The sequence below is a fragment of the Eriocheir sinensis genome, unplaced genomic scaffold, assembly GCF_024679095.1.
Source record: "Eriocheir sinensis breed Jianghai 21 unplaced genomic scaffold, ASM2467909v1 Scaffold91, whole genome shotgun sequence".
NCBI classification, from domain to species: Eukaryota; Metazoa; Arthropoda; class Malacostraca; order Decapoda; family Varunidae; genus Eriocheir; species Eriocheir sinensis.
The window spans coordinates 493,330-511,079 of NW_026112286.1; the positions used below are offsets into that span (position 1 = coordinate 493,330).

The 17,750-nt window shown below is 44.0% G+C and overlaps 1 protein-coding gene across 1 annotated transcript in view; it reads right to left on the minus strand.

Annotated features, from left to right (window-relative positions):
- Positions 1–9,625: 9,625 nt before the first annotated feature.
- Positions 9,626–17,750, minus strand: part of LOC126994894 (uncharacterized) — a 39,450-nt gene continuing 31,325 nt past the window's right edge. The window contains exons 14-15 of the mRNA XM_050854162.1: positions 13,142–13,279; positions 9,626–10,129 (exon numbers count right to left, since the gene is read on the minus strand). Coding sequence (XP_050710119.1) covers positions 9,962–10,129; positions 13,142–13,279 — 306 coding nt within the window. The 3' untranslated portion in view covers positions 9,626–9,961. The remainder of the gene's footprint in view (positions 10,130–13,141; positions 13,280–17,750) is intronic.

Sequence of the window (17,750 nt, forward strand, 5' to 3'; positions counted from 1 at the left end):
TACGTAACCTTTAGGGGGGAATTATTATAGTATTGTGAATGCCAGTTGTAATAGTAGGTAATATTAATAATAGTAATAATAATAACAATAATAATAATAATAATAATAATAATAATAATAATAATAATAATAATAATAATAATAATAATAATGATAATAGCCGGTGATGATGAAAATTTGAATAAGAACAAGAACAAGAATAACAAAAATAATGTCTACAAAAGTAATAGATAGTGTTTGAAATTCATGACTTATATAACCCTCTCAGTCACGTGTCAATAAAACAAACAAACTTTAAACATTATACACACAAAAAAAGTGTAGACAAAACAACAACAACAACAACAACAACAACAACAACAACAACAACAACAACAACAACAATAACAACAACAACAACATTCCAGCAACTACTTCAAAAGGTCCTTAAATGTTTGCCTTCCAGCGTCCCTTGTGAGTACTGTGTGACCTTAATTTTCCCTTCCCTCTCGTACTTGTCCCCTCGTTCCATGTCGTATTAATCCCCTTCCTCCCTCGCCCCGTCAGAAGGCAGTGGAAGGGAGGGAAGGAAGGCTAGAAGGGCTGTAGTTTTTTTTCCACCATACTACCTTCTTCTCGTTTTAATGTCATGGTGTGCACTTGATCCCTCCCCTCTGCTGAAAACGTTTACTATATGTCTCTTTTTTATTTACTTGTTTTTCATATAAGGCAACTAATTCATGTGTGTTTGTGCGTGGGTGTTTGTGTGTGGGGCTAGTATTTTTTTTTTTTTTTTGTGTATGCGTGTGTGAGCCTGTTTGTCTCTGTCTGTATGTTTTTTTTTATGTGTGTGTGTGTGGTCGGGTATACATGTGTGTGTGTGTTTATTTTTGTGTGTACATGCGTGCGTGAACCTGTTTGCCTCTCTTTTTGTCTGTCTGTCTGTCTATTTGCGAGCATGAAATTCTATACGAGGAAGAAAAAACATATAATTATACACCAAACCATTTGAGTCCCCCCTTTCATTACACCACATCAACGGTACCACAAGAAAGAAAACTGTACAGGACGATAGAGAACGGGAGGAAATTGACGCAGTAGAGGGGAGAAAGAATATAATTGATAGACAGAGTACACCTTGCATTACCCTATACCAATAATGATACAAGTAAATATGTAGACGATGAAAAGTTAGGTGCAATAAAAAGGGAGTTAAAGTAGAGTAATCATAACACCTGTCCTGTCTCTCACAAACACACATACACACACACACATTATGCTACACCAATTATGTAGAAAAGCAAAATGCAGAAGAGGAAAAAGTTAGGTGTAATAAAAAGGAAAATAGAGGGAAGAAGAGTACCCATAAACACCTGCTCCCCCTCTCCCCTCCCCCCCCCCACACACACACATACATACACACACAGACACTTACGGTTAATGGCATACTTAATGGACGTAGGTGTGTGCGTGCGTGTGTCACTTAGTCCCTCTCTCCTCACCTGGAAGAGAAGGGAGAGAATCATTAGTGAAGAGTTGCATTACCTTAATTGGCCTTACCTGCATATATATATCGAGAGAGAGAGAGAGAGAGAGAGAGAGAGAGCAATTACACATATATATTCATCTTTCATCATTTCTATATCCTGTGTGACTCCAATATTCTTTATTAACCAACATCAGATTGTGAAATGGATGACTAAAATATTTCCACAACACACACACACACACACACACACACACACACACACACACACACACACGCAGATGTCAGCCTTCATCAGAAAGTCTCACCTGGCCGCCGGAAATAGCTTGATTACAGGTGTGGCCCGCAGATGCCCTTCCCTCCCACCTGTCTTCCCCACTTCCACTTTCCCTTTCTTTTTTTCCTCTTTTTTTCCCCCCTCTGTTTTATATTTTTTTTTCCCCATTTTTCCCTCTTCATTTCAAACGTATATGTACTTCATACACACACACACACACACACACACACACACACACACACACATGATGGACAGCCGAAGGAAAACGTCAGAGCGTTCAATCATGTATCAGTCACGTCCATGAGAGAGAGAGAGAGAGAGAGAGAGAGAGAGAGAGATGGTATGCTCTCAAATTCTGGCATACATCTCACTTTGTTTTCTTCTTGTTTTGTCCCGGTGGCATAGACCAGTCATCAATAATCTGTGCCGTGTTGTTGTTGTTGTTGTTGTTGGTGGTGGTGGTGGTGGTGGTGGTGGTTGTGAAGCGTCGTGTTTATCAGTCACTAGTTGTTGTTTTCTTCATTTTTCTTCTTTTCTTCTCTTCTTTCTTCTATTTTTCTTTCGTTTCCTCACCAAGTTCATTCCCTAGTGTATGTGTGTTCTTCATTTTTCTTCTTTTCTTCTCTTCTTTTTGTCTATTTTTCTTTGTTTCCTCACCAAGTTCATCCCCTAGTTGCTATTGTTCCTTTGTATTCTATTTTGCTCTCTCCTCCTTTTATTAGCTTTATCTTCTCCGCCCCTCCATTCAGCGCCTCGACTTCTGTTTTCCTTCCTCTCTCTCTTCTTGTCTATCTTCCTCTCCTCTTTCTGGCATATAGCTTTTGTTTTCTTTACACTCTGATTCCCTCTTTCTACCCCTTGTTTTATTTTCCTCTCTTCCTTTCTTCGTTGACTTGCGTTATCAACTCCTCCCCTCCTTTCTGCACCTCAACTTCTGTTTTCTTTCCTCTTTCTCTTTTAGTCCTCCCTTCTTTCCTCTAACTCTTCTCGTTCTTCTTTTCCTTCATCTTTCTCTTATGGTACTTTTTCCTCTCGTCTTTTTGGGTCTTTCTTCACCTCCTCATCATCTTTTCGGTTTTGTTTTCTTTATGTCCTGGTTCACTTTGTCTGTCCTTTGTTTCGTCTTTATCTCTTCCCTTCGTTTCCTTGCTTTGTCTACTGCAACCTTTCTTCCTACATCTTGATTTTGTTTTCTTTCCTCTTTCTCTACTGTTCCCCCTCTCTCCCTTCTTATTATCCTTCATTTCTCTCTTCTTGCTCTCCTTTCTCTCATTTCTCTTATGGGTCTTGTTTTCCTTCATCTGTATTTTCTAGCCCTTCTTTCTCTCCTCTTCCCGTTCTATTTTCGGTTTTCTTTTTCTCCTTTTCTGATTCGTACTTCCTATCTTTTTGTTTTAGCTTCCTCTCTTCCTCTCTTCGTTATCTTATTTCGTCTACTTCCTCCCTTTTTCCTACACTCTTCTGTCCTCCTTTATCTCCCCTTTCCCTTCACTATTTCCTTTTCCTTTATCATTCTATTCCTATCCTTCTTCACCTTCTCTCTCTCTCTCTCTTCGCTGTTTGTTATCCTCATACCTTGATTCTCTTCCTCTATCCCTTGTTTTATCTTTCTCTCCTCGCGTCCTGAGTCGGGTCAGTCCCTCAAACAAGATGATTTGGTTAGCTTCAGAGTCACAGATTGGAAAAAGTAAGGTACAGACTGTTCTCTCTCCTTCTCCCTCTCTCTTTCTCCTTCTCCTCCTTCTCCTCCACCTCTGTCTCCTCTTCCTCCCCCTCATCTTCTGTGCTTCATTTCCCCTCGCGATTTTTTTTCTCTGTGATGCTCCCGGTTCTCTGTTTTCTTTCCCCTTGTCTCATGCTTTACCTTGTCACAGTTTTCGAGTTCTTTTCTTAATTCTTTCGTGGTTTATTTTTTTATTTTTTTTCCTCCTTTTACTGATTTATCTCCATTTGTTTCTCCCCTCCCCAATTGTGTTCTTTTTTTCTTTTGTTTTTTCGTTCCCTTCATCCTATTTTTTATTTTTTATCTTTTCTCATTTCCCAGATGTCTCGTATTATTCGCCTCTTCAGTCTCTTTGTACCTTGACGCTGCTCCCCAGTCTTCTTTTTTTTCATCTTTTCTTCCCAGCTTTCTTGTTTTCCTCAATTCTTCAGTCACTTCACCCTCTAACTCACTTTTCATTTTTCATGTTTTCTCACTTCTACAATGTTTTTTTTCTTTTTCATCAAGTCTACATCCATTTTTTATCCTTTAGTTCGTATTTATCGATTTTAACTTATCTCAGCTTCTTAGTTTTATTTTTTTCTTCAATTCTCAATCATTTAAGTCATGTTTTCTCAGTTTTATCAATCCTTCACTTCTTTTTTACCATCTTGCTTCCTATTCCTCCTCTTCATCTTTTCTCATCTTCCTAATTTTTCTCTTTTCTCAGTTCTTTATTATTTTGCTAATCGTTTCTCAGCTTTCTTTTTCATATCTTCCCTTCCCTCGTCACCCTATTGCTCCCTATTTCTCTATTTCATCTTCCCTCTTCTTTCTATTTTTGTCTTTTCTCATTTCTCATTTATTTTAGTCATCTTTTCTCAGCTTTCTTTTTCATATCTTCCCTTCCCTCGACACCCTATTGCTCCCTATTTCTCTATTTCATCTTCCCTCTTCTTTCTAGATTTTTGTCTTTTCTCATTTCTCATTTATTTTAGTCATCTTTTCTCAGCTTTCTTATTCAATTTTCCCTACTCTACTTCCTCATCACTTCTCAACCCTCTAGTTTTCATCTTTCCTCAATTCTCAAGCTCTTCGCCCCCTCTTCCTTCTTTACTTCATCCCCACACAACCTCCTCCTAGTCCGCTCTTCCTCCCCGCAAAGCCTCAAGTCCTTTCATACCCCTTGCCAGCTTTCCGTCCTTTCCTTCGTCCCCATGCTGCCTTCCGGCCTCATCCCCGCACCTGCTCCCCGGCCAGCCAAAAGGAAGGTCTGGGGACGCGTGCGGCGAATAGCAAAACACGCTTGGCTGCCGCGAAGAAGCGTTCCCTTGATGGATGACCCTGGGAAAGTAGAGAACAGACGACGCAAAGCCCTTTATCAAGTCACTTCCTCGAGACTGTGTGGAAGGGAGAGGAAGAGGGATAGGTAGAGCACGGGGTAAGGAAAGGAGAGGAGAATGTGAGAGGGAAGAGGAGAGGAAGAGGAGATAAAGGGGAGGGAATTGGTGTGGGATAGATTCCTGTAGGATGGCTTCAAGTTATTTTGAGAGAGAGAGAGAGAGAGAGAGAGAGAGAGAGAGAGAGAGAGAGAGAGAGAGAGAGAGAGAGAGAGGTTGAAGGAGGGAGAGAGAGAGAGGAAGAGATGGGGAGGAAAGAGGAGACGAGGAAGGGAAGGGGGAGGAGGAGGTGGAGGAGGAGGAGGAGAGGAAGAGAAGGGGAGAGAAAGAGATGGGGAGGAAAAGAATGAGGAAGGAGGGAGGAGGAGGAGGAGGAATAGAAGGGGATGAAGAAGAGGTGAGACGAAGAGAAGATGTTGAAAGGAGAGGATGAAGAGGAGGGGGAGAAAGAGATGGGGAGGAAAAGAAGGAGAGGAAGGGAAGGGGAAGGAAGAGAGGGGGTGAAGAGATTGAGGATGATGAGGGGGATTGGTGAAGCTCTAAATAGGAAATAGATACAAGAAGACGGAATAAGAAGGCCAGCTTGACGATTTATGAAAGAATTTGACAAGACTGGAAAAAGTGAGTTGGAAGGAGAAGAAGATTGATAATAACTAGGGTAGAGAGATAGAACGCTAGCATAATTAAAACTAGGGAAGACAGATAGAAAGTTAGAATAAGAAAAACAAGTAGATATATTAGCAAAGATGGTGACAAGGTTAAGAAAGGTAAGCTTGAAGGAAGGAGGGATTGATAAGACTATACGTAGAAAACAATGATTGGAAGCCCAGATAAGAACAGGTAGATAAATTAGACACGACATTAACAAGGTGCGAAAAGATAATGTTAGAGACAGTGACTGATAAGAGTAAACGTAGGAAGGATAGATTGGAAGCGAAAATTTGAAGGACAGACAGGTGGGAAAAATTAGGCGTATATTGACTGAGGTAAGCAAAGGTGAGTAGGCAGGTGTGAGGGGGAAGGTGTGGTGGAGTGGCTCAATCTTGCATTCTGGCCTTAATCTAGCTCAGGTGTGGCAATTAAAGGCTTAAGTGTCCGATAAAGGTGCAGCCTCGCGACCTGATTTCAAAAGGTAAGAGACGCTGGAAATTACTTGAGGTTTTCCGCTTCACCGAGAGAGAAGGAGAGGGGGAGAGGGAGAGGGAGAAGAAAAAAAGCAGAAAACAGAAAACAGAAGAAAGAAGAAAAAGAAGAAAAAGAGAAAAAACGAAAAAAACGGAAAATTAGAGAAGAAAAAGAAAAAAAACACATGAAGAAAAGAAGAAAAGGAAGAAAAAAAGAAAATTAATAAAAAATAACAGAAGAAAAAATAAGAGAGAGAGAGAGAGAGAGAGAGAGAGAGAGAGAGAGAGAGAGAGAGAGAGAGAGAGAGAAAGTCCTAGTAGGTGCTATAAACCTCCTCAGAAAATCAACATAAACACACACACACACACACACACACACACACACACACACACACACACACGCTAAACAAAGGCAAGCAGGCTGCCATGTGGAAATAACGCCGAGTTGACTATAAATTAATTGCCGCCGCTGTGGAAAGTTATGCAGGCAATCGTTGTTTTTCGCCACCTCCTCCTCCTCCTCCTCCTCCTCCTGTATGTTCTGTCCGAGGAAGCCAAAGCGTCAGAGATGAACAAGCCCATCAGTTTACAGCCTTAATTCAGACGCCCCTTTTTTCTTAACTTCCTTTTGTCGTATCTCACTAACTAAGTCCCATGAAGTTAACCCTGAGGATATTTTTGAATTGCAGTGTGTGTGTGTGTGTGTGTGTGTGTGTGTGTGTGTGTGTGTGTGTGTGTGTGTGTGTGTGTGTAATAATAATAATAGTAATAGGTTTATTAATGTAAGGCAGCCGTTAGGATTCCCCGGAGAGTCGTTGTAACCGCTTAACCAAACAACGAAGGGGAGAAAAAAGTAATGATCATTTTTATACTCGTACTTTCTGCCATATTCTGAATAGTCTTACTCCGATTACGCATGTCTGTTACCTTTTCGTTCCCCATCTCCTGTCTCTTCCTTAATCAACTTGTTATCTGCACTTGCCCTTTTTTCCTCATCTCCCTCCCTTGCCTCTCCCTCATCCCTGTTCTCTATCCCATCCCCTGTTACCTTTTCCTCCCTCTTTCCCTCTCTTTTTTTTTTAATCTTGTCTTATTCGCTAGGCCTAGTCTCCTTATCTCCCCCACTGCTCTACCCTGCTAACATTGCCCTGTCGTTTACCATCCTTTTCCCTCATCCCTGTTCTCCGTCTTATCCCCTGTTCCATTTTCCTTTCTTTCGCTTTGTCTTCCCTAATCTCCCTACTTTCTGTTCTAGGCCTAGTTTATTCATCTCCCTCACTACTCAACCCTGCCACCTTTGCCCTGTCGTTTACCATCCCTTTTCCCTCATCCCTGTTCCCCGTCCCTTCCTCTTTTCCCTTTCCCTCTCTCTTTCCCTGTCTTCCTTAATCTCCCTGTTTTCTACTCTAGGCCTAGCTTCCTCATCTCCCCCACTGCTCAACCTTGCCACCTTTGCCCTGTCGTTTACCATCCTTTTCCCTCATCCCTGTTCCCCGTCCCTTCCTCTTCTCCCTTTCCCTCTCTCTTTCCCTGTCTTCCTTAATCTCCCTTGTTTTCCATTCTAGGCCTATTTTCCTCATCTCCCACACTGTTCAACCTTGCCACCATTGCCTTGTTGTTTATCCTCCCTTGTCTTCCCCTCATCCCTGTTCTTCGTCCGTCCTCTGTCCCCTCTCCTTCCACTTTTCCTCCCTCTTCCTTAATCTTCCTGCCCGATTGTCCCTCTCCCTTCCTATCCTTTGCCTAGCCTCTGTTCTTAGTGTTCTGCCTTCCCATCCCCTGTTCCCCTTTCCTTTCTCTCCCTTTCTTTTCCCTAATCTCCTTGTTTGCTTTTCTAGGGGTTGTTTCCTTTCTTTCCCTTTCACCTTCCTCTCATTCCTCAATTTTTCCCTCATTCCATGCTCTTTTTCTCTCCTTGTGTTCTGCCTCTTCCCCTTCTCCTTTCTCTCCTCTTCCACTTATCTACATCTCCCTCACTGTTCAGACATATTCGTGTAGATTCAGACCCTTTACCAGCCAGCCCCTTCCTTGTTTCATCTCGCTGGTTCTTCTCTTAGTGCGTTTCAGTCCCCCGCCCATCGCTCTGCCGCCACCTCGTTTCTGTCTCATCACGCTAGGCTCCTCCTCGCCTTGGTTAACGTTGTCGCCTTCCTCTGTCCCCTTTCATTAGTGTTAGTGTTAGGCTCAAGCTTCTATTTCACCAGTCTTCCCTAGTCGTGATTATTGTTGTCCGGCGTGGTCTGATCTGTCTTTCTTTAGCTCCTGTTTTGTACCATCTGTTTTCTTTCATTCACTTTCTCTTTTCTTTCGTTCCTGATTAAAAGTTCTCTCCCTTCCCTTTCTTTTCGTCGCTTTTGTTCCTGTTATCTTCCTTCCCTTTCTACAACTTCCCCCATTTCTCCCTTTCCTCACTCCGAACTCCTCCCCAGCACTCTCATTCTCCCTCTTCTTTTCCCCTCTCTTCCCTCCAATGCCTTCCTTCGTCTCCCCACAAACCTCTACCTGACACTTTTCCTTCTTTCCTCTTCTCTTCTAGTATTCCTCCCACGCTTCCTTCCTCTACTCTACCCTCACCCCCATCTCACACCCTTCCCCTCTATTCCCTATTACTAGTTGTCCCCTTCTTCCACCCTCCCTTCCTCATCTCCACTTAAACCTGAAAATCCAACACCTCTAACTGTCCCCAAAATGGAGTAAAAAGTCAAGCAAGCCACAAAACTCTTAATAAATACTAACATGTTGCTTCAAAAATCTGGTGTTATTTTCAAACCCAAGTCACCAACATAAATAATAAACTGAGGACCCAATACAGAGCCTTGTGGAACCCCTTTCATTACAAAGGCCCAGTCAGGTTACTAATGATGATTTAAACTCAGTTATTTCCTACATATCAAACAAGCCTCAGTTCATTCCATTACTTTCCCCGCTATTCTGTGAGCCTTTCCTTTTCTCAACAGGCAGCATGATGTGAAAATATTGCATCAGTCTTTATTTACGGAAATGTACAGATACTACACTACCTAATGGCTTTTTACACTGCACAACTTACTTCTGTCTTATGTACACAGAGTTTGGCACAACACAGCAAGGCTCACACCGGCCTGGACGGCTGCACTTCCCGAGCCACTTGTGTTGGTCTGTCCAGCAGTGTTGAGCCTGCATGCTGTTCTCAGGTCCTTGGCAGCCTCTAGCTAGCAGCACAACCATCTGAAATATTACTTTGGATCAATAATGGGTATGTTAGGACTTACAGTAATGGGTACTTACTGTATGGCCATTCTTTTTAAGCATTTTGGTGCCCAAGCTCACATATTTAACAAGGGTTTCATACGCTTGGGTCATTCCCTGGAGTAGTAGAAAAGGAAGGCACTAGACTAGAAGAGAGCCAAGCAGAATTACCTTGACGCCCAGCAATCACCGGGGTAGTTTTTCTTTCAATGCATTAGTTCAACCTTGTTCCTGTCTTCTCCACTGTAGAAAATAACGAACAAACAAAATACTGTACCAGAAAGGAGGAAAACAATATTACCCTCTTGACACCCAGCAATCACCAGCGTAGTTTTTCTTTCAACGAACAACAAACAAAAATACTGTACCAGAAAGGAGGAAAAAAATACCTCTTGACACCAGCAGCAATCCAGCGTAGTTTTTCTTTTTGTGCATTACATAAGAACATAAGAACATAAGAACGCAGGAGTCTACAAGAGGCCGGTAGGCCTGTACGAGGCAGCTCCTTTGACCCTAAGCTCCCGTGTATCTAACCCCACCTAATATCGCTGTCCATGAATTTATCTAGTCTATTTTTGAATGTGACAATTGTATTGGCACTCACCACATGACTGCTAAGCCTATTTCTTGTCTCCTCTACTGTTGAAAAATAAAAAGTGAAAAGAGTGCACCAGACAAGAGAAAACGGAATCACCTCGACAAACAGCAATCACCAGGGTAGCTTGGTGCCGTCCTGCTGGTAAAACTGTCCGTGGTGTGCATCGTTCATAGGGCCGAGAAGATGCAGATGTTGGCAATGCTCTGTGCCGGTGTGAGGGGAGCGTTGCGGCCACTCATATCAGTCTGCACCCAGCCGGGCCACACGCTGCCCACCAGGGTGTTGCTGTCCCTCAGGTCAATGCTCAGGAACTTGGTGATTGCGTTGGGAGCCGTCTGGGAGGAGAGGAATGGATAAAGTCATGGGAGGCGCCAAGTATAGTAGCCTATGACATTCTACGCAGTAAGGTCCTATAAAAAAAAGAACATATATATCAGTGAAAGAGTTAAGCATTACTTCCACTCTTTCATCCCTTACTAACTATGCAAAAGCTGACCAGTGGGCTGAATGGATAGCGTGGGCACCGCGTTCAGGACGACACGAGTTCAATCCCCGCCCGGTGCCACCAAGCTGGGATTTTTCAGCCGCCGCCGAGTGCCTTAAAAACTACCCACATGCTGTCCAGAAGACCACCTATCAACCCGGACTCTAGAGTCTAGGATTAAAGATGAGCTCTGGGAGGGCAGCATGAGCCAATGCAGGATGGCGCCACTATAAAACTCGCCTGTGGCAGAACGGGCTGGGCCGACCATCAGGCCCCACCGGGAAGAAGCCTTGGACCGACCATCAGGATCCACTGGGAAGAAGCCTACCGGCGCAATAGGCCACGACATAAAAAAAAAAAAAAAATAAATAAAATAAAATCGTTCATACCTTTCACTGGCAAACTCTGGAGCAGCATTGATTCCTCCTATTGTATTTCCTTCTCCCTATCACTTCATTTCTTTTGAGAGGCAAATAAAAGACACCGGAAACTAAATTTGATCTTTTTTTAAAATATTTCTTCTCTTTGAGGGAATGGCACATTACAGGCAGTTTCCCAACTCCTTTGTTTTCACCTTGGTCTGTTTTCCCAGATGTAGACGTGTCGTCCATTCACAGATGTAAGCAGGAGGCCTTGAGGACACATGTTGTTCATGTGTAATACTGCCCATGGTCTACACTAGTGCACCAAGCTTTGGGACACCTTGCTTCGCACATCACGGTCACTGATCTTGTTTTTGCTGATGATGCTGTATACACTTTTCTCAGAATTGCTGGAGGTTCTGATGATGGCTCTCAGTGTTTAGGACCTGTAGCTGCTGGGGCTGAAGGCCTCCTGGGCCAGAACCAAGGTCCAGGTGTTTGGAGGCTTTCTGGATGACACAGTTCAGTCTGTCCATGCATGTGGTGAGGATGTCCAAGTCCCCAGATGTTTCACATACCTTGGTAGCACAGTGCATGACAATGGTGGGTCTCACCAGGAAGTCACTCAACAGACGGGCCTGGCCCACACAGACACTGAACAGTGACGTGGAGAGGCGCGTCGATGCCTTTGGTGCCAAGTGCCTTCGCAGGATCACAGGGTATTGCTGGAATGACCTCGTATCAAACCAGCGACTATTCCAGGAAACTGAATCGAGGCCTGTTGCCAGCTTAGTCCGTGAACGCCAACTCCAGGTATATGGGCACGTGGCACGCCTCCTGGATGTTGATCCTGCTCACGGGGTTGTCTGTATGAGAAAACCCTGCGTGGAGGAGGCCAAGGGCACCCACGTAACTCACGGCTGGGGCAAGTCAGCCGATCCTGCTGGGAGACATTCAAGTGCCCAAACACACCCATTTGAAAAGGTTCTCATAAGAGTTGTGGGCATTTCCATGGGTAGTTTTATGACCTTGGTGATAGTTTGACGAGGCTTCTGCATCATGAATATGGAAGAAGACTCATGAGGATGCAATTGATCTCCTTTGTGGCCTTTGGAAAGAGTTGACGTGAGAAGCGGAAGTCTGAGAATACCGACCTACTTCTCAAAGGTTGTTAAAATTGTTCCTCAAAAGGACTCGTCACAACCTTGCTGGAGGGGGACTTTTACACGAGACCATCACTCAGGAGAACCCCATCAATCTACTGTTTGGCCTTTGGGAAGAGTTGACGTGAGAGGCGGATGCGTGCCAGAATACCAACCTACGTCTCAAAGGGGTTTAAGGTAATTCTCAGATGGACGCGTTACAACCTTGGTCTCTTCATTCTGTTTCCCGTCCCTTCCCTTCTCTTATTTTTTTCTACTGTTTTCTTTTTATCTTATTCCCTTTCCTTTCCTGCTCTTTTTCTTCCTTTTCCTTTCCATATATTTACTTCTATCATATTACTTTATTTTTCTATTACGTTATTTTTTTTCTTTCCTTTCTTGCTCTTTCCGTTCCCTTCCTTTTTCCTTTCCTTTCCTTTTTTCTTTCCTTTCCGTTCCCTTCCCTTTGTTTTTCTTTCCTTTCGTTTCCTTTCCTTCCCTTCCGTTCCCTTCCCTTCTGTTCCCTTCCCTTTCCTTTGCTTTTCTTTCCTTACGTTTCCTTTCCTCCCCTTCCCTTTCCTTACGTTTCATTTCCTTCCCTTCCCTTCTTTTCCATGGCACTAACCTTTGTACAAATATACCTTAGTGGGCCTCATCACCCTCATCAAAGTCTCCCACAGTATTGCTCCACTTACCATCACCTTGCAATGCTATTTTCATGCTGTATACTCTTAACCCGGTAGCAGCGATGGGACAAATTTGTGGCTTTACCGTGTAACAGCGATGGGTTAAATTTGTGGCTTTACCATGTAGCAGCGATGGGTTAAATTTGTGGCTTTACCGTGTAACAGCGATGGGTTAAATTTGTGGCTTTACCATGTAGCAGCGACGGGTCAAATTTGTGGCTTTACCGTGTAGCAGCGATGGGCCAAATTTGTGCCATGATATAAACCCCCCAAAACAGATGATACATAATCTGATCACAAATCCTTTGGTATATATTATGAAATGGTTTGAGTGAGGGGTGATTTTTTCTCATTTTTCTCGCTTGGAGGGACCATTAAGAAACATGATCCCCGCTGCTACCAGGTTAAGAAAAGCATAGCAACTGAATGCTTTTAGAGACCCTTCATGTGGCCTCTCTACCCAAGACTTTTTCCTCAAGCCCTATGCTGTCCAACTTTCTGATGCAAGAGTTAACCAAAGCCAAACTGTAATTCGTAAATCAGGACGAATATAACGTCTGGCTGAGATGTATTAAATTTGTATCCATAACTGCAACCTCATTTTTTTTTTCATTCCTTTCTTTAGCATTTCCTTATATAATTATGACATTTCGGGAGACAAGCTCTGAAGTACCTTGCTGGCCCTGTACGGGTAGAGTCCACCTCGGTCGTTGTTCTGGATGGAGCTGAGGATTGAGGACATGTTGCTGACGGCCGCTCGCCGCACCCACAGGTCGCTCCCCTCCGCAGCCTTCAGTTGATGAAGCAAAGCCTGAGAGAATAGAGTAGGCATTAGAGTTAAGCATTGCTGTGATCTGCCAGACTTAGGGCTTCAGGATGTGAGACTGTAATAGAAAAGAGAGGAAGAGAAGGGAAGGAAATAGACAGAAAGTAAAAGGAAAGGAAGGAAGAAAAGGAGCAGGCAAGGAAAGGGAATGAATTAAAAATGCAATGAGTCTGTGATAGAAAAGTAGTTTACCGTAATAGAAAAAGAAAGGAAAGAAAGGAAGAGAAGGAAAGGAAGTATTGGGAAAGTAAAAGGAAAAGCGGGAAGAAAAAGAGCAGGCAAGGAAAGGGAATGAAATAAAAAAGCAATGAGTCTGTTCCACAGTTTACTGTATGAAGGAAGCTCTGCCAGGTATGACACCGCCCCTTCCCTTCACCCCAATGAGTCTGTTACACAGTTTACTGTATGAAGGAAGCTCTGCCAGGTATGACACCGTCCCTTCCCTTCACCCCAATGAGTCTGTTACACAGGTTACTGTATGAAGGAAGCTCTGCCAGGTATGACACCGTCCCTTCCCTTCACCCCAATGAGTCTGTTACACAGGTTACTGTATGAAGGAAGCTCTGCCAGGTATGACACCGCCCCTTCCCTTCACCCCCAATGAGTCTGTTACACAGGTTACTGTATGAAGGAAGCTCTGCCAGGTATGACACCCCTTCCTTTCACCCCCCCAATGAGTCTTTACACAGGTTACTGTATGAAGGAAGCTCTGCCAGCCCCTTATCTTCATCCCCAATGAGTCTGTTACACAGTTTACTGTAAGTCTCATGACACATCAGCTTCCTGGTTACTGCTGAGAATGAAAGAAGAGAAGAGGTGTTAGACTTCAGCATTACTGTGATTTGCTTCAGGGTAGGAGACTTGGTGCTCTGGTAATTGGTTTGTTAAATAGAGAACTTATGTATACAGTCCTGCCATTTACTACATCCCTTCCCTTCACCTGTCAATTAGTACATTATATCAAGGCTTTAATATTAGTTTATTACATGGTGTACTGCATGAGGCCCAGCCTGATACTACACCTTCACTCCTCCGCTAGTCCTTTATACTGAGTGATACAGAGGTTATGAAGCTCTGCCAGATATCACACCATCCCTTCCCTTCCCTCCTCCAGTTATCTGTTAAATAGTGTTTCCTGTAAGTCTCATCACACATCTGTTTCCTGGTCATCTTTGAGAATCATAGTGATTGATCCCATGCTCTTTAGAGCCCCGGCACTACTCTGAAGGGCGCATATAGATTGATCAAAGGTGAGTGTCTAGGGGGTGGCTCTAGGCACCTCCAGCCAACTGTAGCATTTGTTGTTGGGGCGACTGACTGAGTGTGTAGTACAGGTGAGTCTGAGGCACCTGGAGCTTCATGTCTATTCACACTGTGTGCTGCTACTGATAGGTGGGAAACACTTATAGTGCCCCCTCTACGTCCTGGCCTGTAGTGCCAGTAGGCTTTCTTGGTTGGGCCTGGTGGTCGGCCCAAGCCTGTTATGGCGCAGGCAGGTGTTTGTGGTGCCGCCGTCTATAGTTGGCTCATGCTGCCCCCAGAGCTCATTCTTGATTCACTTGTACAGTTCTTGTAGAGTCCGGGTTGATGGGTGGTCTTCAGGACAGCATGTGGGTAGGCTCAGGCCACTCAGCGGTGACTGAAAAATTCCCAGGTGGTAGCGGCGGATTCTAGCCCACATCATCCACAACGTGGCAAACATGGGAGTGGCACGCTAACCACTCAGCCACTGCCTCCTCTCTTGTCTTGAATGACTTTAATGTTGCTTCAGGCCACATTGTGTGTTGGTCTCCATGGCCCTGGTTCCAGGGGCACCAAGAGACAATCTAAAGTGGAGGAGGCCAATGGATCCTACCATGAGGTACTTCACATGGGAAGGGCCCTGTATAAAGACTTGCCCGGAGGGATGGCCAGGGAAGGGGTGGCAGGGTGGGCGAGGTTAGAGTCCCTTGATAGAGAGAGTTCCAACAACCTAAGATTTGGATGCCATTATTGGCCCTGTTCTCGCCGTGCTTTTCAAACGCTGGCACACGCTCTCTTTTGTATTTCTGTTGCACAGCCATACGGGTCGTTCACTGAAACTGAGCACACTTGTGTCAGACCTGCACACCTTCCCCTAACAGCCAGCAGGGAGCCGGCAGCCAACGAGCTGTGGGAAAATAAATATGAGACAGTTTGTGTCTACATCAACAGGTATCGCCAACCCACCATTACGCCCTTATACTTTACCATAATTTGGTCACCAGCCGTTGGAATGTGCCGTTAGAAGGTGACAGGAGATTATTATTAGCCTTACGATCAGCCACTGTCTCAGTATAGGCACTCAGTAACCCACGTAGCCTGTGATATATGCGTGTCACGGCGGGCTGCTGACGACCTTGAGAGGCGGCAGCGCTCAGAGGGTACCGAGAGACTTCACACAAGTCTGGGTGCTTCTCTTTGAGTGTTGCTGCTGTGATGGATGGATTTAACAATACTTTTCGCTGTAAAACATTATCGGCAGCAGTTGGGGAAGTCTTTCTATTACCTACATATCCCTTCATCGCCTGACCCTTGCCTGCAGGGAGGGACGCTGCCTCCTGAACGTCATGAGCCTTGATATACTTGTCATGGGCCACGTGGCTGACACACTACCCAAGCTCCATCAATGCAAAGGCACGTTGCTTCCTTTCCGTTACCTGCTTGCAGTAAACTTTAGCATATGGAGAGAAAATTAGTGTAAACTAATTATCTGGGGGTGGAGGGGATCCTGATTCCATTACTCGCCGGGCTGCTCTCTTTATTGTGTTAACACACACACACACACACACACACACACACACACACACACACACACACTATTGCTGCAATAAATCTTCTGTGCGATTCCAAGGTATTGTGAAGATAAGTCATCAATGATTATAATTCAATAACATTTAATTTCATTTAGATACTTATTATTGATTAAAAAAATAATACAGTAAACTACTAAGGCCATGTAAACGTGTTTCATTTTGCTTGAGGGTCAAAACAGGTTTAGAGAATACTGTAGGAAAATGTCTTCAGCATATTATAATGACATTGGTACCCATGAAAATGAAGACCATGCAGCCTTATACATTAGGCTACTAAATAAAGATGGACTTATAACCCAAGCCAGAGGAGTTACATAAGAACATAAGAACGCAGGAGTCTACAAGAGGCCGGTAGGCCTGTACGAGGCAGCTCCTTTGACCCTAAGCTCCCGTGTATCTAACCCCACCTAATATCGCTGTCCATGAATTTATCTAGTCTATTTTTGAATGTGACAATTGTATTGGCACTCACCACATGACTGCTAAGCCTATTCCACTCATCCACCACCCTGTTAGTAAACCAATTTTTGCCTATGTCCCTGTTGAATCTGAATTTATCCAGTTTAAACCCGTTACTTCGTGTCCTACCCGGTTCTCTTACCAACAAAACCTTATGAATGTCTCCCTTATTAAAGCCCTTCATCCATTTATAAACCTCGATCATGTCTCCACGCACCCTTCGCCTTTCTAGAGAATGCAAGTTTAACTGTTTGAGTCTTTCCTCGTATGGCAAGTTTCTCAACCCCTGAATCATCTTAGTCATTCTCCTCTGTACCGATTCTAACATTTTGATATCCATTCTATAGTAGGGTGACCAGAACTGAACCGCATAGTCAAGATGAGGTCTAACTAATGCTAAATATAGTTTGAGGAAGACTTCGGGGCTTCTGTTGCTTACGCTCCTTGAAATAAATCCCAGTACCCTATTAGCTCGATTTCTAGCTTGAATGCATTGTGCCCTTGGACGGAGATCAGAGCTCACTAAGACCCCTAAATCCCTCTCGCACCCAGACCTACTTAAGAGGGTGTCATTTAAGCAATAGTTATGTGAGGGGTTGTTCCTACCTACACTCAGAATACTGCACTTCCCTACATTGAACTCCATCTGCCATTTATCCGCCCAGTCATATAATCTGTTGAGTTCACCTTGGAGAATACTAGCGTCCTGATCCGACTCAATTACTCTACCGATCTTGGTATCATCTGCAAATTTACTAACATCACTACTAATTCCTGTGTCTAAGTCATTGATATAAATAATAAACAAAAGTGGACCTAATACCGAACCTTGTGGGACCCCACTCGTAACACATCCCCAGTACCACTGGTAGCCTGGTAACATATAGTGCCATGTCTTTCTCTGTTTCTGTGGTGGATAGTGGAGTGCTTCCCACATGGTATTGGTGTACTGGATATCCCTTCACTGGTAGCCTGGTAACATATAGTGCCATGTCTTTCTCTGTTTCTGTGGTGGATAGTGGAGTGCTTCCCACATGGTATTGGTGTGCTGGATATCCCTTCACTGGCAGCCTGATAACATATAGTGCCATGTCTTTCTCTGTTTCTGTGGTGGATAGTGGAGTGCTTCCCACATGGTACTGGTGTGCTGGATATCCCTTCAC